At 52.1% G+C, this 21,835-nt stretch overlaps 1 protein-coding gene across 2 annotated transcripts; it reads right to left on the reverse strand.

Annotated features, from left to right (window-relative positions):
- Window positions 1-1,506: 1,506 nt before the first annotated feature.
- PTTG1IP (PTTG1 interacting protein) lies at window positions 1,507-15,429 on the reverse strand. Of its 2 annotated transcripts, none has more exons than XM_015637003.3 (7): window positions 10,261-10,369; window positions 7,737-7,789; window positions 6,693-6,801; window positions 3,991-4,096; window positions 3,824-3,889; window positions 3,422-3,468; window positions 1,507-2,274 (listed from the first exon to the last, which is right to left on the reverse strand). In XM_015637003.3, the coding sequence occupies exons 1-7, from the start codon at window positions 10,337-10,339 to the stop codon at window positions 2,231-2,233; spliced, it is 504 nt and encodes a 167-aa protein (XP_015492489.1). In that variant the 5' UTR covers window positions 10,340-10,369; the 3' UTR covers window positions 1,507-2,230. The 2 variants fall into 2 exon arrangements, with proteins under 2 accessions (XP_015492489.1, XP_033372688.1); XM_033516797.1 differs by lacking the exons at window positions 1,507-2,274; window positions 10,261-10,369 and adding exons at window positions 2,317-2,612; window positions 15,345-15,429.
- Window positions 15,430-21,835: the final 6,406 nt, after the last annotated feature.

Raw genomic sequence — 21,835 nt, forward strand, 5'->3', positions numbered from 1 at the left:
ATTTTGAACCGGAAATACTGAACGCTGCCGTGTTTTTGAACCGGAAATACAAAGCGCCGTCATTTTGAACCGGAAATACAGGGCGCCGCCATTTTGAACCGGAAATAAAGGGCACTGCCATCTTTTGAACCAGAAATACAGGGCGATGCCATGTTTTTGCCGAAAATACAGGGCGCCGCCGTGTTTCTTCCGGAAATACTGGGCGCCGCCATTTTGAACCAGAAATACAGGGCGTCCCCATGTTTTTCCGGAAATATAGGGCGCCCCCATTTTCAACCTGAAATACTGGGTGCCGCCATTTTGAACTGGATATAGTAAGCGCCACCATCTTTTTAACTGGAAATACAGGGCACCACCATTTTTAACCGGAAGTACAGGGCGCCGCCATTTTGAACTGGAAATACAGGCCACCTCCATTTTGAACTGGAAATACAGGGCGCCGCCATCTTTTGGCCAGAAATACAGGGCGCCCACATTTAAACCGGAAATACAGGGCGCCACCATGTTTTTTCCGGAAATACCGTTCACTGCCATTTTGAACTGGAAATACAGGGCGCCGCCATCTTTTGAACTGGAAATACAGGGCATCCCCATGTTTTTTCCGGAAATACAGGGCACTGTCATTTTGACCCGGAAATACCGAGTGCCGCCATTTTGAACCGGAAATACCGGGCGCTGCCATTTTGAACCGAAGTACAGGGCACCACCATCTTTTGAACCGGAAATACAGGGCACCCGCATTTTGAACCGGAAATACAGGGCACCCCCATGTTTTTTCCAGAAATACAGGGTACCCCCTGCAAAAGGTGGAGAGCAGCCACCCTGAGAGCTTGGCAGGGTCAGTCCCTTTGTTCTCACACCCGAGTCTCTTCGGGCAGGGACAGTCACCTGCGAGTCCTGCCCTCGCAGCGTGCTGGCAGCAGCCGGTGTCTGACAGCTGGCACAGCCCGGGTAGCAGCAGCAGCGAGGCCTCCTGGCCGCTTCGGCTCCTCGGCCTCAGCTGTAGCAGCTTGCGCTGAGCTCCACAGGCTCGGCTGTGCAGAGATAGCGTTTCCTCTGAGCCCAGCCTAGGGAGCCCTCCCGGCGGGCAGGAGGCCACAGGCAGCTTTCCTCAGCCCAAACTCTGCGGGTGCGGCGTGGGCAGCCCTGAGTAGGCTCCGGCCTCCGGCCCACCCCAGCTCCCTTACACAGCTCGGGCTGCAGCCAAGCCCCAAAGGGTTCTCTCCTGGAGCTGCCAGGGGACAAAAGGCAAAACCTCTTGCCAGAACACCCAGCTCGTCGCTTAGAGAGCAGCCTTACTTCCCAAGCTCCTCGTAACACCTGAACATCTCTGGGAATAGATGACTCCTTTCAAGCCCAGCAAAAGCCTGAGGCAGCCTTTCTTCTGTCTCCCACAGCTACCCTCAATGAGTCAGAGCCATGTAACAGCGACAACTCCATCAGCCACTACTGCCAACCTGTGCCTGCTGTGAAAGGGTTCAGAATTAAACTCCTTCAGACTAGAACAGTAATTGAATCAGTTTAATATACAGTTTGCATATTGTAAATGCACTTGAAACTTACAGTATTGCTAAGAGATGTGACCATTGAGCCCAAGACGACCTTTCTAGAAAGGCACAGAGAGGTAGGAGAGTTGGGGCATTTCCCCAGATTAGTTGTAAGTGAGAAGGTGCACATAAGACCTTCCTCCTGGAAGCACCAGATCACCAGAAACTTGTGCTCTTTGAGAGGACTGTTAATGTGCCGGGATAAGTGCAGGCACCTGGAGTGACAGCCAAAGCCTCCTCCTCACTCATATGTCAGGAAACTCTTGCTGGATTTTGCATATACTAAAAGAAAAAAAAAAGGGGGGGAAGCAGAGCAGAAGAGCTCTGTGTGCATTAAGTGCTCTTGGTGAGGCAGGAGTGAGGGAGACAAGTGACATTGCTTTTGCCCTTGGCTGGGACAAGGACTGTTATATGCACTGCTTTGGACACCACAGCCACCCCAGGGGCAAGTGAGAAGAAATGCATCATCCTCCAGTACTGCCATCATCATTTCCTACACCAGCAGGACAAGAGCAAAGCTCTGGCTAAACCAAGCACCTGGAGTGGGGACAATGGTGTCACCAAGCATTTGGGTCATCCTCTGTGGCAGCTGAAGTGGCACCATGGTGGTGGGGGGAAGCCTGGAGACTTTTGGCTTTGCAGAAGGCACCGTTCACCAGGGTGGGTGGGTGGGTCTGGAGATGCTAATTCTCAAATTTTGCATAAGGATTCTCTTCCTTGAACAGGCCTAAAAGAGAGGAGAGATTTGTTCAGACAGCAGCTCCCACACTGGTCACAGCAAGCATTAATCCAGTCCTGGGAAACAACTCTTTGTCATTTGAGCATCCTCAAGCCTCCTGGCTGCAGTTCTCCCAGAACACCTGCTCTTACTTGAGCAGTGCCCACAATTGGCTCTGTTTCACTCACCCCTTCTGCACAAGAGGAGACATCCATTGAGAAGTTTGACCTGATGGCAAACTCCTCTCCCAGGCAGTCCGTGTACAGCCCAGCTAATCTTCCAGAGGACCCAGCCCATCCAGAGGCCCTGGGATCTCCTGCCTAATGTGGATCTGCAGCAAGCAGCAGCTGCAGGCAGAGGAAAAGATCTCTAGCTTTCCCTACAGCCCCCCTCAAAGCCAGAGACCACCAAGTGCAGCATGCATGAGCTCACCTACTCCACAGCCAGACTCTGGCAGAGCCCCTGGAAGCCACAATGGGCAGGCTGGAGGGACCCTCCCCTGCACAGAGCAACTGGTTGTTCCTTGCTTCCTTCCAAGCTGATGTTCCCCTCAGGTAGGTCCAGACCTGGCCCAGGTCCATGGGACTCACCTGAGGGACAGTCCAGCCCCAGGAGAGAGGCTGTGCACTCCCATCCCCAGGGGACAGACACACGTCCTGGGGAACTGCTGCCAGCACAGAGGACTAGTGGGATTGGGGTGGGATTGGTGCCTGTGCTGTGCTCCTGCAGCTGTGGGCATTCTGATTCCTACCTGGCCCCACTCCCCAGGCTGCTGGCTCCCCTCCCACTTGCTCACCACAGGGCTACTGGAGGGCTGTGCCTGAAGGGTAACAGCATTATGATGGTGCTGTGTCTGCCAGCTTCTGTTTCTCCCCTCCAGCCAGGCTCTGTCTGCTTCTCCCACATGGGAAGCTTGGAGGACACATTCTGGGCAACATTATACACTTCCTCCTGCCTGCCCAGGAAAAACAGCCCTTGTGTGGGCTCATACACCATGACCCAAGCATCTCTACACTTGCTCTGAGCCAAGAGAAGCAGGGACCATGTTTTCCCTGCTGGCCAGGTCTCATCTACAGCTGTAACCATGGCAAGGAGCATAGTTACTGAGGCTGCTTCATCTAAAGCTTAGTTTGAATCACTCATGTCAGCACTGTACCATATTTTCTTCGGATTTCATCATGCCGTGATTTCATCTCTGCTCTCCTGCAAGAACCAAACAGAAAAGCTGTGAGTCAGTAACTGGTGATACAAAACAGAACAAGAGGAGCCAGAGCTCCTTGCTTATTCCCAACCAAGGGAGCTCCAGGCTGGCAGGTTTGCTCAACCTCTTGGAGGCTCTGGGGACCACCAGAGCCCACACACGTCAGCAGGCCTCAGGGAGCTGCATACACAATACTTGTGATACTACATCCACGAATCAGCTCAGCATGACATTCCTCATGAGGCTTGTGTGTGAACTAGGGCTGAAGAAGCCACTGACTGCATGTGTTGAGCCCCACGTGCCTCCTGGCAGAAGCCAAATCATTCTGCAGCCTCGGGGCCTGTGGTACAAACTCACCTCTCCTCTTGCCGCACCCGTCTCTTCTCCCACTCCCTGGCTGCTCTCTCGTCATCCTTGTCTGGCCTGGTTAACAGAAAAGCCCCTCTCAGCACTCAGTTCTGCAGCAGCACATGGCTGCATCTGAGCTGCTCCACACAATCAGGGGACCCCTCCCCAATACTTACTTTTTGCTCTTTTTCTTACAACAGCAGCAGCAGCAGCAGACCCCCAACATAATTAGAAGTGTTCCTCCCACCACAGACATTGCAATGATCAGGGCTTCAAAGTTCACTGAAGGATTTGAAAAAAATGTGTTTAGCACAACAGACACAGCTGCCTGGAGTTACAATACAGTATCACAGGATCACAGAATCATTAATGTTGGGAAAGCACTCTAAGATCATCAAGTCCAACTGCTCCCCCAGCACTACCACTGGTAAACCATGTCCCCCTGAGAGCAACAGCTCTGTGTTTTTTGAATGCTTCCAGGGATGGTGACTCTACCTACCACTGCCCTGGGCAGCCTGTTTCACTGTCTGACCACCCTCTGAGTGAAGAATTTTTTCCTAATATCCCACCTAAACTTCCCCTGGTGCAACTTGAGGCCATTTCCTCTTATCCTACAGCCATTTTCTCTTGTCCTGTTTATGAAAATACAACTGCTGTCACCAGCAGCTTCAGTCACTGGGCTGGAGATGTGTAACCACCTGGGAAAGCAAGTGGACACTGTTAGTTGTAGCTATACCAAGTGTTGGTACCCACAAATAAACACTAGCTGAGTACATGTACCTGCTAACAGGAGTGCTCAGTTACTGGCCATGAAGAAAGGTGAGGACAAACGCACACAGGTCAAACTCCTCTGGCAGAAACAGGAGCAAAGCTATCTTAATCACTAATCCAGCTAAAAAGTAACCATCAAGGGAAAAACCCAGCAACTGAAGGCTTCAGGGCTAAGGAACAACCTCTGACAGGGAGCAGTTACTGTCCATGGGAGCAAGCCTCAGAAGTAATCTCTGATGAGAAGAGCACTTATAGGTGTCTGAAGATCTTGGGCAAGAGAAACTGAAACAAGATCTGTTGGGATTTATCAGTGCTGCTCAGGCAGCTGAAGGCCAAGTCCTGCTTCCTACACCTGACTGTCACGTCTCCCCAGGGTTGGGGGAATCTGCTTGCCCACACACAGAACAAAACCTGCTGGAATATGGTAAAGCAGCAGCCATGAGCCCTGGTCCCTGCTCATCCTACTGAGCTCCTGCAGTAATGGCAGTAGAGACAGCAGCCAAAACTGACACATCCAGATGCCAAGGATTTCAGGCAACAACAAAGAGGAGCTTCTTCCAAGTATGAATCAGGCTGTTCAAAGACTTGAGCCTGTGAAAATATTTGTTTAGGAGCCACTTTGCACACAGCAGTCAGGTTACAGAAATATCAGAGTGCCTGAACCTGCTCAGAGCATTTTTGAAGATTATTTAGTCCAACTCCCTGCCATGGGCAGGGATATCTTTCACTAGACCAGGCTGCTCACAGTCCTATTCAACCTGACCTTGAATGTTTCCAGGGATGGCGCATTCACCACCTCTCTGGGCAACCTATTCCAGTGCCTCATTACCCTCACTATAAGAAAATTCTTCCTTTTATCTGTTCTAAATAGATCCTCTTTTATGTACTCCAGGCTGAGCTGACTCCACTGAAATTGTTTTCAAAGCCTGCAGCAGCATCATTGCTTCTAAAACCCTTTTGGGGTTTCAGGATGAACCTGGGGTTCAACTTCCCCTTTCCCACATGGAGAGGTTTGTGGCAGAGCACCAGGCACTCCTCCAGCTGATGACAGAGGCGAAGTCACACACACCAAAAATGCAGACTCACGTAAGAGCTAATCTCCCACAGGACTAATCTCCTCTATAGCAAGCTTTGCAAGCTCAGGAATGTGTTCGTCAATAATGAAGCCTTTTGTGAAGTTACTCACATTAAAATTAGTATTTCAAGGTCTTACAGAAGTTTCAGAAAAGCATACCACAGGGCTCACAAAGAGGAGATTCTTCCTCTACAAGCATAAGAGCAGTTTGAACTCTTGTGGGCAGACGAGAGCCCAGCCTCGAGCACAACAGATGACAGGCAATGACAGTTCAGCTCCAGGCTCCTCATCAAGGGGATGGGTGAGAGCAACTAAGCCCCAGCTTGATTCCTTCCTGCTCCAGCCCCCAAAAGCTGGCTCCTGTCTGAGCATGAACATGCACTAAGATTGGTCTAAACAAGGCACCAATTTATCCAGAAATCCTTCAGAAGACAGAGCAACAGGGAGGAGAATCAGCCAAGAGCCAGTTGTCTACCAGAAAAACCTCCCAGAGGAGCCCTGCACATGCAGCAGTAGTTTCAGAAGAGGTTTTTTTCTTAGGTGGGTAAGAGCTGAGCAGGGCTATGGTACACTCAGCACTAGAAGCACTCACAGGTTTTCCAGAGCAGTCACCACACCTCTGGCTCCAGGAGCCCACCTGGGACAGGCAGCCACATGAAAAGCCAGAAGCAGTGCACAGAGTGACATGCCAGCTGCAGTGGAGAGATCTTCTGGGATTCAGACACCAGGAAGGGCTGCACAGGCCCACAGAGAACCCTCCACTCCTGTTTCCAGGCGCTAGCCACATCTGGAGCCTCCATCACACCAAAGCATAAGGGAAGTATTTTGGACTAGCTAAATCCTCACGGGTCCTGCTTGCCAGAAGGCAGGGAACTGCTCATACTCCGCTTTCCCACCCACACTTCAGGAAGTTTGCAGAACCTTGACTGATTTCAGCCTGTCATTACTATACTGGCAGAGAGATGGGGAGGCAGGAGAACCTCCCACCAGCAGCAAGCACTCACACAATCATCACCCCAGGCTGGCACTTACCCCAGCAGACTCCCCAGCGTGCAGAGCGGAGCTCACACAGGTCGGCTGGAGGAAGGATTCTTCGGACGGGGTATTCCATGCACCTCCTGCTGCTGGCACACCACAGGCACTAGAACACAGGAACCAGGCACCACATCGTTACTGGTGCACTGCCAGTGACCCACGCTTTGCTTTGGCAGCCACAGCACAGGGCCACTGCTGCCAGCTCACAAGAACCAGATAGCACCCAGCAGCAACAGGGTGCTCAGGAGTAAGAGCTGTGTCAGTGCAGATCACACCAGAAGAGGAAGGCGAGGGGAGTGCAGAATTCTAAAACAAGTAAAGATGCTGACAATCCTTCTCCTGGCTTAGAATTGTAGACTATCCTGAGTTGGAAGGGACTCACAAGGATCACTGAGACAACTACTGGCCCTGCCCAGGATAGCCTTAAGAATCCCACCATGCCTTGCATAATTAATAACACAAATCCTTTATTTTTGGGATAAGAAGAAAGCCTTTGAGACAAAGCACTCTACACACACAGAGCTGATGAGCTGGACGGGTGTGTGTGTGTGTCTGCCCAGCCACTACTCCAGCCCCAGCATTCAGCAGGGTTTGGTCAAACTGGTCTGGTGACATCAGCTGCATGATCTGACTCAAGTTCAAGTTTGCTGATATCTGCGATAACGCAGAGGAGACTGGCAGGACACCAGTTCACATCCTGCATCCACCCAGTGCCATGGCACAGACTGGTGGAGGGGAACTTGACCAGCCTGTCCAGCCCACTCAGTCCCTTCTCCAAACACATCGCCCATCCATGAGGAAGCAGCTCAACAATTCCATTACTCTAATCAAAAACCACACAACAAAACCCACCCAGTTTCTAGCAACCTCCTTCCAGAGCAGTGAGAGACTGTCCTCTCACCCTCATAAGTGCGTGGAATTCGCAACGTGTCTGGGACAAGGGCAGGGGACCAGCCCCCTTTCCAGGAAGGAAATGTTTTCAGGCATGGTGAGAGGTTGGGAGTCTCAACTCTGGGAGTCTCAACTCATGCTGCTACTCACAGTGACATTTTTCAGGCACTCTTCACAGCTCCTGTTCGTATACTGGCGACAATCTGCAGGAAGGAAAAAAGACAACTCAGGACTTTGAAGAGCTTCAGTGGTTTAAAACTCTGGGCTCCTCCAAGCCTGCTCCTACCCAGCACTGGACCAGCAGCAATGCATGCTGCTGCTAGAGCCACCAGCTTCAGCCTGTGCCCTGTGTCAAGCAGGAGGCCCAAACACAAATGGAAGTTCATCTGCCTTGCCCTGCTGACAAAGCCCAAAGCTGTGAGTTCCTCTCTTGGGTTTTATTTCCCTAAAAGCCTAAGCATCTGCTATGGCAGCAGGGCTGCCAGGGGACAATCTGGAGGGACCCTATGAGGATGAGAGCAAGCACTGGGTAGTTGGTACAGTCCTGTAGCACCAGATGATGGAGCAGCTCAAGCAAACAAGCCCCAAACACAGAAGTTTCTACTAGGAGAAGCAGAGGAGCACACAGGGATACACAGAGCTACAGATCCTGCAGGAGGGCTCCTGCTGTACATCAGGGCCATACCCTACCCCAGCCAGTTCACCCAAATCTTCCTTCAGCAGGACACAGTCCAGGCAGTGGGAGAAGCACTGCAGCCAAAACCTGTGCTCATGTTCAGAACCTGTTTCCACCCCTATTTGGGAGAGGAAGACCCCAGTTCTACAGCTACAGGTGGCTCTCAGGACCAGTGCCACCATGGCTGATGGCATCCCCACAGGATGCATCCAGCTGGGCAGATCTGAACCTGAACAGAGGACAAGCTGGCTCAGTCCAGCCCCCATTCTGAGCTTAGCTACAGCTCCCAGCAGTGCTCTTGGAAAACATCTTCCTATAGGATATTCACCTGCAATTCACTGGTGTGCTTCCCCAGATCTTCAGGAAGGGTGGTTTGCCAGGCCCTCAAGAATGAGCCATTTAAAACTGACTCCTGCCTAAGAGTCTAAGCAGCAGCTTGTTTGACAGTAGTTTAAAAGGAAAACTCAAATCAATTTGCCTGACCACTCACTGCTGGATGAAGGATCACGGCTTTGCAGTGTCATAATCAGGAAAAAATCAATCCCAGAGGTGCTTGCTTTCCAGTCTCACAATCAGCAAAGCTGTATTTTCTCCCTCCAGCTGGCAGGAGCCCTCAGCTATGACCCATTGTCAGCAGTCACATGCTCTGTGCAGCCCTCCAAACAACTGGGCAATTGATTAACATAGCTCAGATAAGGGTGTTTACACACCCGGAGAGGCTGAGATTGCAGATTTTAAACAGTCTGAAGCTGCATCTTCTCCATTTCTTTAACTGAGGCTGGAAAAGCACAACAGCGCCTGTGCTGCCCTGGGGCTGTTCTTTACCAGGAGTCACAAGACATCCCTCCCACAACACAGGAGGCAAGGGTGGGCAAAATAGAACCTGGGCTTTGCTTTCCCCTGAGGTATCCCCTCTCCTGGCATCCACAGCTGGAGATCATCCTCCAAGTCATTAAGTCAAAGCCACCCACTTACAGCTGTTTGGGAATGGGCTGCTTCCAGGACACCACAGCCCTTCAGGGTTTGGTTTGTCCAAATGTCCCATTTCAGGTGACCAGAAAGCTCACATGGGATGGCACAGGAAGCACTGCACTCCTCAGGGACAGAGATAGGACAGCACCTCTTGCTGTGCTACAAGAGGAGTGAAGTGAATGGCTTGGGGTGGAAAGAAGAGCAGAAACATGCTGGTCCTCAACTTCCACCCTGCCAGAGCCACCATGCAAGAGTCATCACACAGCGAACTGGCTTGGAAGAGGGGGAAGACTTCTTAGGGCACTTTGAAGGCAGTCATCCCCACCCTTTGCTACAGCTTCTTCTCCATCTGGTGCAGCATCTCTGGGGGCTATGCTCCATCCCCCACTCACTAAGGAGGAGCAGCTAGACATCTGCTGCTCCCCACCCAGCCATACCCAACAACACCCATCCTCTTCCCCGTCTGCCAGTCTCCCCCATCCTCCAAAGGGCCATCAGCGAGAGCCTGGCTGCCCAGTGACTGCCCCCTGGTCAAGGAAGGTAAGCAGCTCTCTCACCCGAGCTGCTATCACCACTAAATCATGGAATCATAGAATGGTTTGGACAGGAAAGGCTTTACACCCATCTTGTCCCACCATGGGCAGGGACACCTTCCACTATCCCAGGTTGCTCCAAGCCCTGTACAACCTTGCCTTGAACACTTCCAGGGATGGGGCAGCCACAGCTCCTCTGGGCATGGAAGTTCCATTGCAGTGGAAGCTGGAAAAGGGGCTCGCAAAGCTCCACTTCCAGCACGCACTCAAGCTTCCCGAACTCTTAGGGACACAGCAGCCTGTCCCGGATCCCACCCTGCGGAACTCCCTCGCAGCTTTCACTGCCCACAGTGCCTGGCCATCGACCCCTCGCACGCAGCACCGGACATCCCACAAAAATGGGCTCCAAAGCAACCCGGCCGGGATTTTGGGGTGCTGTGCGAGGAGCAGCTGGAGCGCCCCAGGCCTTGGCGGAGCCGCAGTCACCACTTACCTCCGGCCACGTCCTGCGCGGCGGCGGCGGCGGGCAGCAGGGCCAGGGCCAGGGCGCACAGCCGAAGCGCCGAGGCCATGGCGGAGCGGGGCCGGAACACGGCGGGGGCGGCTCCCCCGCTATTGTAGGGCCGGGCCGGGGGCGGGCCGGGGGCGGCCCCTCGGGGGGGACAGCGGGGCTGCCGTCCCCACCCGCCGGAGGGACAAGCGCCGGGGGGCGGCGGCTGCGGGAGCTGTGGCAGGCGGAGAGACCCCCCGGGGCTGCCGGAGCCCACGGGCACCGCGGCCGCCCGCAGGAGGGGGCCAGACCCCCGCAGCAGCAGGAGCAGGAGCAGGGGAGAGAACCGGCCTTTCCACAACCTCCCCGGGTTAATCTTCCCGGGAGACCCACCGCCTGCCTCCGAGCCAACCCACCTCAAAGGGTCCCACATCCTTTCCCGCACCGGTTCATCACTCTTTGTAGCACGGGAGCACGTTAGTGATAAAATACTTATTAGTTCTCATGACACACCGCGATGTGTTGAGGTGTGGAGTTTTATTGCAGACTCCGATATTGTTCGCGCTGAAGTAAAACAAACAGCCCGGCCCTGGAGAGAAGCACTTTGCTTTCAGAGCAGTCCCCAAGGGATAAAGAACAGCTTTATCCCTGGCATGAGCAAGGTACCACAGCACCCCAGGCTCTGAGACCCTCCCAGCCCCGTCTGGTGTCACAGGTCAGTCACCACAGCCAGAGGGACTCGAGGACTCCTGGATCGATCGCCAAGCAGAAACAGAGCGGCTTTGCCAAGTTTCACTGTGACTGGAGATCTGTTAGTGTGGGTGTCAGTGCTCAGTCAAGTTCTGTTTTACCTGAATGCTTGATGCATGTAAGAACATCATAAAAACCATATCTGTGTGCCCTGATTTGTCTGGGACATCTCATGCCCATGAATAAATATTTACCTGGCACCTGGGTCAGCACTGGCCAGGCATGAATTTTGTGACACATAGTGTGCTATGAGCTCCCTCCTGGGCAAAGCCAAGCACCCCTGGCCTCATACCCATGTGTTGCAATATTCAACACACGAGAAGCTGCATCAATATAAACCTGGATTTTCACACACTGTAGGTCAAGAGTGAAGTAGGCGCTCCCTTGCACCCCTAAATGCCCCCCTCGAGGTGCAGGCAGGAGCAGGCAGCCTGGCACAGGCAGTGGGATGGAGAGAAGTGAGTTAACCTGGTACTGGCACTGTGGCCAGAAGGCAGTGGGATGGAGAGAAGTGAGTTAACCTGGTACTGGCACTGTGGCCAGACCCTCCCTTGGGTTTTGGTGGAGGGACTAAGCACCGCACAGGTGTTTCTGTGTGGTGAAGCTGTCTGGGTTTTGGAGGGTGAGGTGGTGTGAAGGTACCCATAGGTGGGGGTGGGAGGCAGCTCTGCAGAGCAGTGTGGGTGCCAGGGAAGAGCCCTGGCTTGGACAATCACTGACTCCTTGGCATGGAGGCAGCTCAGGGACAAGGAAGAAAATATTTTAGATTACCATAAAATAAAGAAGATAACTAATATTTTTCAGCAAAACCCCAAAGAAGGCAGTCCCATAGCTTGAACAAGCAGCAACACTGGCCAACCCTGCTGCTGCCAGCTGCATCGTAGAACTCATCATCCATCTGCTCTGAAAGCTTTGCTTTCCCTGCCGTCTTCTTGGTGTCCTTGGGAGCCAGATGGACTGGCTGCTGGTGACAGAGCTCCTGCAGGCTGGGAGCCGAAGTGGCCAGAGGCACTCGGTCATCTGAGCCACAGCTATGGGAGCTGAGCCGCGGGGTGCAGGGGCTGAGCCTGGGGTGTGTGTGATGTGACACAGAGGTGCACTCCTTCCACCACCACAGGCGAGCGCTCTGGTGCCAGCAGCCGCCTCTTGCTTGTGGTTCGGATTTTGGCAGCACCTCAGGAGAAACACGGGGCTCTACATGTGTGATGGGGACTTAGGCTGGCAAAGAGCCTGTGCATTTGCTGCTCTAAAAGCAGCTGGTGCTCGAAGTTGGCCAGGCACTAATAATCTCCCTGGCTTTTGCTGGTGCAGGGGAGTCTCCCTGGAGCCTCCTCTGGGGCTGAGCAGTGCCCTGACACCAGAGTCACTGCAGGATGGTTTGGGAAGCAGGAGGAAGCATCAACTGAACCATTTATGTTTGCAAAGCACTTCATTTCTTTGTCCTGGGTCTATTCGTGAAGCAACACCTGGACTATAAATGATCCCAGTGGCATGGGCAGGGACCCAGGCAGCAGGAGCAGGCAAGGAGCTGCCAGGGAAGTCAGGGGAGACCAGAACGCCACTCTGATCTCAGTGGCCTTTCTTCTCCCTCTCCTTATTTGTCTCTGAAGGGGATTTTCAAACCCTTCAAGATGGCCTCAAGTGGTTTCCAAGGCAACGGTGCTAGAGTCATCACTGCCATGGAAACCCTCTCTTTGGCATCATATAAATATTTCCCTTGAAGGAGGCTGGATGAGTGGGCGATGCACTATTTTCTAGCACTCCCTGGCTGCAACAGGGCAACCTCCAGGAGATGGGAGGGAGCTTGGGAGGTTAAAATTAGCTTGCCATGCCAGCTGGCAAGGGAAAGAGGTGACTGCTGATGTTTCAGCCTAAAACCTGTGGTTATTTGTATCAGTGGGATCCAAATGAAAAAGACTTACTCTGTAGGGAGACAAAAATGAAATAAAAAAATAAGTGGGGGGGAAGTAAAGTTGAGGGGGAAGTAAAGTTGAAAACTGTGATTTTTTTTGCTGTTCTTCAAAAAAACTTCTTAAAGTTTTCCCTTTAATCACATCCTCTTGGGTCAGTGCAGGCAGATGGGGGTCTTGAAGTACTTCACCCTCTCCTGTGAGCATATTCAAGGCCAAGGGGTTTTGCTTTGCTTTTAATTGCCTCCTTTCTGTCTCATCAACTCACTGACACCTTCACACAAGCACAGGCAGAGGTGTCTGCCTGCAGCCCTGAGTGTAGGCAGTGGAACAGGAAACCCCAAAATACCCCAAAATCTCGTGCTATGGTGTCCCCACACTGGGACTCTCCACAGGCCCAGTGGTTCTGCCATCAGCTGAAGCCCAGCAGCCCCTGCAGCCCCTGCCCACCCAGGGTCCTCTGGCTGCACTGTGCTCAGCCCTAGGGCACAGCTCTGGAGAGGCTGCTGGCATGGCAGGGACACCACCCCAGCACGTGGCAGTCCCATTGTCACCCCAGCTCTCAGCAGCCACCAGCCAGGGTGGATTTGTGAGCTGTCCTGGGAGCTCTCAGAGTGGAGGAGCCGGTGTTTTCCTAAACAGAGACGTCTGCCTTTGTCACTGGGGCCAAGCTCCGAGCAGGGCACAGGTGCCAGCAGGAGCTGGGACGAGGCTCCACAGAGGCTGTCTCTGCCCAGGCTGGCATAAACACCTCCTGTCCCTGAGCAGATGGCTCCTCTCACATCCACGTTCCAGGCAGATACCAAAGGGCTTTCCTGACAAATAAAGCACAGCCGCACACAGGCCTGGACCACTTGTGGCTTTCCTGGAAGGAGGAGATGCTCCCTCCTTGTTGGACAGCCCAGGCTATTTTTAGACCTCCATAGCAACCAGAGGATGGGGAGACACAGTGTCCCCTTGCCACTCTCTCACCTGCTGGCTGCTGGCCTTTGGCAGGGGCTGGGGATGAATGCAGGGTCCTGGCTGGACTGGAGGGTAGGGCTTCCACCTGATGCCCCCTCAGCACCACCCCAAAAAGTCTCCCAGGAGGCAGAGAGTTTGCTCCAAGACCCACTTGCTTTCCCCACTGCAGAAGGTGCTGCCGAGGAAATCTGGAGACCAGCAAGGTCAGACCTCAGCACCTGCTCTTCTCTTTCTCCCTTTAGAAAAAAACCCACCCTAAATCCAGAGCAAACAATTAAAATGTTCCAGCTGCTGGCTCAGAGCAATGATCCCAGATAAAACCCCAAGGATCTGCCAGCTAAAAATAGCCTGAGCCCCATAAATTAAACAAAAGCTTTTTGCTGGGCTCTTGGAAAGCCAGTTCCAGTGCAGCTTTCTCTATGTAAGGTATAACTCTAATGGTATTTGTTATTATTAGCCCTACCTCCCCCGTGTCACTGACCTTCCTAGCACCATTGTTTAGGAACAGGAATTTTACAGAGCCAGACTTCTTCCTCCTGGAAGCTCCTCTTCAGGAGGGGGATCTCACCTCAGCCACTTTCCTGCCTTTTTATATTACTTTAAATCATTTTTTCCCCTTTTGGGCAACTGATTATTTGATACTAAGACATCCTATGTTTTGTAGGGCCACCCTCATTTAAGGCCTGTCTCAGACATCTGCTTAATTTTTATCCTTACCAGCTGTCCTGGGAGCTGTGGACCCTTAAATAAATTCCTGCTTGGAATGTAAAAGTATTGGGCAGCCCTTTGTGGATACTGTGCAAGCCAACATGCATGCAGGGGCTTGCCTCACCTCCTTTGTGTCATCAAGCCTATTAACAATATTTTCTCATATTATATTTTACATATATATGATGTTGGACAGCCAGTGACTTACAGCTTTCTGGGAGTTTTCTTTTCCAAACATTTAAAGAGCTTCCAGCATCCCACTGCCTCAAGCACACGTGGCCAGCTCATGAGGATGAGTTCTCTCCAGTTCCTCTCCAATGCTTTTTCCCAGCATTTCAAGCCAGCTGTGAGGAGCACATCTAACACCTGCTTGCCCATCCCAGATATTCAGGCTTCGTTGCTTTTTCTATGGGCTTTTGCAAAAGTATTTTACTAATGCACCCAGAGCAGCTGCATCCCAAAGCCACTGAGATCTCTTGCTCCATCCTGGATCTGGGCTTCAATTTTTTTGCTGCACTTGCCAGTAGTTCTATGGCTGAGTAATCCAGCCCACATCTCCAAAAGGTGTGAGCAGGGCTGGCAGCTCAGGAAATCCACACTACCTTTTCCAAGTGAAAGCACCATCTCCTTGCTGAGATTTTCTCAGCTTTCCATCACTGCAGACTCCCAGCAGCAGGTCTGGCTCTTCTGAAACCACCCAGCAAATCTTCTCCTCGCTGAGCTGTGTGCGAGTTTCCGCGGGTGCCACCCACTTACCTTGTCCCATGTCATCACGGGCCCTGAAGTTTTTGGCTCCCTGCAATGTTTTTTAGGCTGATAGACCTTGCTGGGCAGGGTGTGAGGAAGAGGACACCTCGCCTGGTTCCTCCTCAAGGAATGCCGACAGCTCTGTGCCTGCATCCGCTCCACCCTCAGGATAATTCAAGGCTGTGCAGGAGGAAGGGTGAGGTTCCCATCTCACCATGTCCTTGGGTTTGTAACTGTGTTTGTAAACATGCCTCTACCTGCCCCCTCAGCAGGGCAAAACAAAACCCTCAACATGCTATTTTAAGTGATCTCAAACAAAAAAAAAAAAAAAAGTCAGCTCTGAGGCTGTCATGTCTATATTTAGTTGGAACTTTTCTGTCCAGGATTCAGACTCTATTTGGAAGCCCTATGCCTTGGCATGCAGCCAAGCATCTCAGTTTTATACAGTAATCCCTCAGCATATGGCAAACATTTCTCTTCTCCCAGTGACTGCAGCAGGCAGCCTGGCATGGAGGGGTTTAAGCTGAACCCAAGATAAGCTGGCTGGCTGAGGATTCACATTGTAGACCCAGAAAGTCTTTTAATAGCAACATCTTCTTGGTGTAGCTTTGGGAAAAAATCTCTCAGGGTGCTCCCTACCCCAGGCCCCAGGGCCAGGAGGGCATTTTTGGTGTGCAGGCCTTGGGGCATTTCTGGCTGCTGGTCTGGGGTGATGGGAATGAAGATGTGGGACATGCCAAGTCACGTCTCCAGGTGTCCCTGGCTGGTTCAGCTGTCAAGGTGGGAAACAGTTTCTGGCTTATTTTGCCTCTCTCTCCACTGAAAATGTAATAAAAGTTCCCATCCATTATTCTATGATTTCACATGCCAGTAGTTCTGGGACTCTGGGATTGACTCACCTGTTGCCCAGTGCATGCTGTAGTTCCTAGAGTATGTTTTGTCCCAGACAGTGTTTCAGTGTCAACAATTTTGTCCTGACCGTTTGTAGGCGTCTGAGAGACGTTTGAGGAAGCAGCATCCTCATGAACCCTGCTCCTGCTCCTGCTCCTGCTCCTGCTCCTGCTCCTCTCCTCTCCTCTCCTTGAAGTCTTGTGACAACACATCTCATGAAAACTCAAGAAACCTCTCATGAAAGTAACAGAGAGTAAACTTTCAGGTTGCTGAGTGCTGTGCACATTTCCCCACTCCTTGGCAGCTGTGGGATAGGGAGAGGCAGAAGCCAGATGAGAAAAGGTGATCACACACTTATTTATACAGCCCTTCCAAATATTTGAGGCTCGTGACATGCGTGATGATGTATAACAAAAATATCTCCTTCAAAAACCTTCCAAGTTAAATCCCACATCCGTATTTTAATTCAGGAGTTCAAGGGATTTAAGGAAATATATACTTAGAAGAAGATTCTTATCGCTGGCAGTGAGGAACTCTTCAGCCAGCCCTCCCAGACAGTGGGGCAGGCTTGGGGACAAACCTTCCCTTCCTGGGGAAGAGGAGCCTCAGTGGGGACAACAGGCTGTGGCAATAACAAAAAGGGCAAAGTCTGTGGAGATGTACAGGATCAGCCCCCTGGATTTGGGGACCCCCACCTCCATACCTGGCAGAGGGAAGACTCATGGTCCCCTGCAGCCTGGTGCTCCAGACTGCTCAACATGATGGGGTTTCTAAAGAAGTTTGTTTAATTTTACTCACTCAGGAGAGACCAAATCATCTGAGGGAGCACTGAGAGCTCTGCAGGGCCCAGGAGCTGCAGGTGGCACCAAACATTCCCTGGGCAGGGCTGTCATGCAAAGCTCAGTTCTCACCAATGCACCATGCTGGAACCACGTGCTCCATCCCAAAGCACCCATCCACAGCTCCCTTCCCCTGCTCCAGGGGTGGCAGTGTGCAGGGGACCCCCATGGACACTGTGCTGTTTGGTTCCCCTTGATCCCACAAGGTATCCCCAGCCCTGGTGGGAAAATCCTTGGAAGAGGCAGCAGAGCATGTTCCTGCATGCCCAAATGTCTGCGCAGCTGAGCCAAGCTTTTCAGAGTGTTTCCAACACCCACCGGCGTGTTCCCTACAGCCCTGTGATTCATCGATAGCCACTTGACTCAGCTCTACCCTTTCATCATCCCCAAATCTGGCATTTCCCAAATCACATGGGCTTTTGCTGCTGCTCTTCCACACCTACAGGCCCAGCTGCTCCCTCCCAGACACGCTCTGAGTGCCCGCTGCCTGACGACACATGCTGCCCTGAGATGACACAGGGGTCTGTCACAGCAGATTTTATCCCCACACTTTCCCCACAATCCTTCTTCCCACAGACAGGGATTTCCTTCTCGCAGTCATTGTCTCACTGCCTGCATCCCTTGGGGTGCAGCAGTGCAGGACAAGAAGGATGGAGATTTGGATAAAGGTCTTGTGCCTTTTCATGGTTGAAAGGTCAGTGGAAAACCTGTTTAGTCTTTCGATTAAGGATGCAGGATCCCCATGTAGATTCCCAGGTAAAAGATGGGTGTCTGTGGGAACCAGGTACACCACCAGAAGTGACCCACAGCTGGATCAATACATCCCAGAAGATGCCACGAGTTTCCCAGGAGCTCTGTGCTGCAGTGAGGATTTTTGTTGCAATCCTGATTTTCTCATCCTCATCCTGGGATGTTTGAGCTCGTGGTGCCAAATGCTGCCCCAGTGTGTTTATTAGTGCTGATTGTAAAACCCTGGCAGTAGCACTCACAATCAGGTCTGCAGGAATCTGCTGGATCCACTGCCTTCCAGACAGATGGGCCTTATTAAGAGGTGTCACACCACTAACAACACCTGACAGCTCCTGTGCTCCCTTCCCTGCTCTTCTCCTCAGTGTGTGAGCAAGGCAGCAGCAGGAGGCAGGATCCCTCTGTTCCCATGCCTGCCCTGAGGGCACAGAGCTGGGGCTCTGAGTGGATTCCTACACCCCAAATTTGCTCCGTGCTCTTCCCTTGCCCTCCTTCTGCCACCTCCCTTCTTGGAGATGGAGGTATCCACTGTACCCATGGGTGTGCAGTGAGGGGTCACCCCCAGCACTGGATGCTCAAGGTTGTAGATGATGCATCAGGATCTCTGTACAGGAGGGGGTTTTCCATATATTTTGTTACATTTTGGATTTTTTTTTCATTAGGCTAAGAGGTCCTGGTGCTCTCTGCCAATGGGTTCTGATGTCGTGATGCTGTGACAGCCTCATGTTCTGAGCTGTTGCTTTATCACTGTGGCAATCTCAAGTCTAGAACAGGCCACAAATTTGGTTGGAAGGATGGAATCCCTCTCCTATAAGGAAATACTGAGGACTGTTCAGTCTGAGGAAGAGAAGGCTCCAGGGAGACCTTATTGTGCTTTTTCAGTACCTAAAGAGTCTCCAAGAGAGCTGGAAAAGGACTTTGGACAAGGACAAGGCTAGGTGTGCTGATAGGGCAGGGCAGAATGGCTTTACACTGACTGAGGGCAGACTGGATTTGGGGAAGTAATTCTTTTGTTTCAGGCCAGTTTGGATGGGGCTTGGAACAAACTGGTCTAGTGGAAGGTGTCTCCACCTGTGAGGATGAGATGTTGGGGCTGGATGACTTTTAAGGTCTCTTAAAACACAAACCATTCAGCAATTCCACAATTCTACAACCACCTTCTACTGGCTCAAGGTCACTCGAGGGGAAATAGGGCAGGGGTGAAATGTAAAGTACCCATGGGTGCTCTGACTCACCCCATAACACCACTCTCAGTCTCCCAGCTCCCTCCCTCCTGGGCTTCCCCAGCCTGTACTGAGTTCCATGCCTTGCAAGGCTCCATGCTCCCAGCACAGAGCCCTCCTCCAGCCTCAGGAGGATGCTGCTTCACCAAAATCCCTAACTCACACTGTCTTTCCCTGACAGCAGGCTGGCTCTGCAGTGGAGCTGGGCTTGGGCAAGAGCCACACAGCTCTGGAGAGCTGCTGCTGGCACTGCTGCTGCAGCTGCTGCTGGTGGTGGTGCTGGTGGTGGTGGTGGTGCTGCTGCTGCTGCTGGTACTGGTGCAGGTGCTGCTGATGCTGCTGCTGGCACTGCTGCAGATGTTCCCTCCAACATTGCTGCTGCAACTCTCACTTGTTTCCTGCCAGCCCCATGATTTCCCATATCAGAATTATTTCACCCTCCAGAAAGCCACCCTGCCTAGAAGTGGTGTTCTGTGGGAGAGCCATGCAGGCTGTTCCCAGGTGCAGAGGCAGGGATGGAGTCAGCTGGCAGCCAGCAGCCAAGTTGTTGTTTCCTCTGTGATGCTCAGCACCCCCAGACTTTTGGGAATAGTCTGTTGGGTTGACACCAAGTTCTCTGGGAAAATCCACGATAGTGAGAGAGCGAGTGTCTGCCCTGCCCTGCTGCTGGCTCATCTCACTGAGTGCAGGAGCCTCAGCACAGTGCCCAGGGACACCCTTGTCACCATGACTGACAGCTGGAAAGGGGCCAGTTCAGCCCTGTTGGCATCTCCTGACTCTTCAGTCAGCTCCCTCTCAGGGGACATCCCATCCCTGCAGCGTTTTCTAATTTCCAACCTAATCTACCTCTCTCCAGGCTCACTGAGAATTAATATAACACTGGCAACCACCCATGAGCTCATCCTTCCCCCAGGGAGCAGAACTGTACTGAGCAGAACTAGTACAAAAAATCATCCTGGAAATTTCTTCTGGGTTTGTGGGGTTTTTATCACCTTTCCTGTGGTTGCTGAGAAATAACTGGGCTGTGAAGGGCTTCCCAAGCAGCTGTTTGTCTTTGGAGAAAGAGCTGGGACTGGGGGAGCCTAGGCTCATTTTGATTTTATCTTGACTGCAGTGCTCATTGCTCTGCAGCTCCAATTTGTAATCACACGTTCAGTAAAATAATCAAGTTATAATTGCTTGGGATTCCTTCTCTCCTACGTCACAGAGCCCAGGAGGGGAAGCAGTGCTACATCTGAGTCAGCAGCCAGCCTTGGCATTGCCTTGGGCCAACATTTCAAGAGAAAATGAACCAGAGTTAAATCAAGAAGAGAGCTGATAAAAATCTCCCCAATCTGCCCAGGTGATGAAAAGACATTTTTAACCTCTCCTTCTCTTGTCACCCTGAAGAAAGCATATATACCCTTTGAGTACCCTCAAAATAAGGCTGGATCAGTGCCCATCCTTTGCAGAGCAATCACCTCCGTGGGAACTTGTGTGTCCAGGGAGGTCAGGGGAGGTTCAGCCCCTTCTCTGCTGATCCCTGCTGGGTTTGGGCTCTGCCAGGAGCAATCAGAAAAAGAAAAAGAAGAAATCACTGAGTGTCAGAACAAAGAATCATAAGTGACTCAGGCTTAAGAACAACAGTTTTTGTCAGGTAAAATGTAATAGCTTTTTTGGACAGGGATAGAAAATGGGGCTGCAGCTTTCATTAACCCATCACTTACCTTAATCTGGAGAGCGAGGCTTGGACAGACCTGGCCTTGAGGCACAGGGCTTGGCAGAGATGTTGTACCAAGGGGCACCTGCAGAAACACCTGTGGGGTGTTTGGTGCCTGGTGGGTCATCCCAGGGAGCCACTGGCAGAGCAGAGAGAATATTGGGAAACTGGCAGGGACCAGGGAGGCATTACAAATCCCCAGGGTGGCAACACCATTCTGGCACCTTGTCCTTCCTGCTTCTCCAAACTGTGTTTTTCCTCCTGAATGAGGCAGTGCTCAGAGGATTCACAGCTCCTGCCAGCACCCCTGGTCCGTGGTCACTGCCACCAGCAAAGGGATCCTGCTCCTCCCTCGGGTGTGGAGCACTGTGGGTTGCACAGTCAGGGCTTTCAGGCTCGGATATCAGTGATATCAGTGGCTCTCCTCCTCCCAAAGCTGACCCCAGTGTCCCACTAAGGGAATCAATCTGGGGTGTGAATCTGCAGCTTCAGCCCTTTTAGGGAGTGGGAGTGTGTCAGGGCACAGCATACAGAGCTGCAAGAGAGACATCATCTCCAGGGCTTGTGCCTAACCATAATAATTTGGTCTTTCTACCCTTTTAATTTACTAATTAATCCCTGGAAGGGATACTTACTCGGATGCAGGGAAAGAATTAAACTCTCTCATCTGGGAGTGCTGAGAATTTCACCAATAGCCCTGGCAGAGCACTAGCAAAGGCAGAGCAGAGGAATCCAGCATCTCACTGGGCCAGCAGCTTCTCACGATTGAGCCAGCCACTCTGACTGGAAAAAATATTCATGTCCCACTCCTGTGGGGCCATTCCAATGGCTGGAAAACCTGTGAGAACCCCTGGCCATCTGGAAAGCCTGGGGAGACTGCTGCTGGCTGGCAATTATGGCAGGAGGTAATAATGCATCCTGAGATTGCTGCTCCTATGAGGGCCGGGATCAACCCTGAGCTGGCAAAGGCATCATCTGGTGTGAGTTTTCTTTTGGGAAAAGGGCTCTGTATCTACCAGCTGAGCCCTTGCAGGAGGAATTTCACTAGGCCTGGCCAGGTCCCTTCCTGCCCAGCTCACAGACCATGTGCCCTGGCACCCT

This window comes from Parus major, chromosome 9 (genome assembly GCF_001522545.3).
Source record: "Parus major isolate Abel chromosome 9, Parus_major1.1, whole genome shotgun sequence".
NCBI lineage: Eukaryota > Metazoa > Chordata > Aves > Passeriformes > Paridae > Parus > Parus major.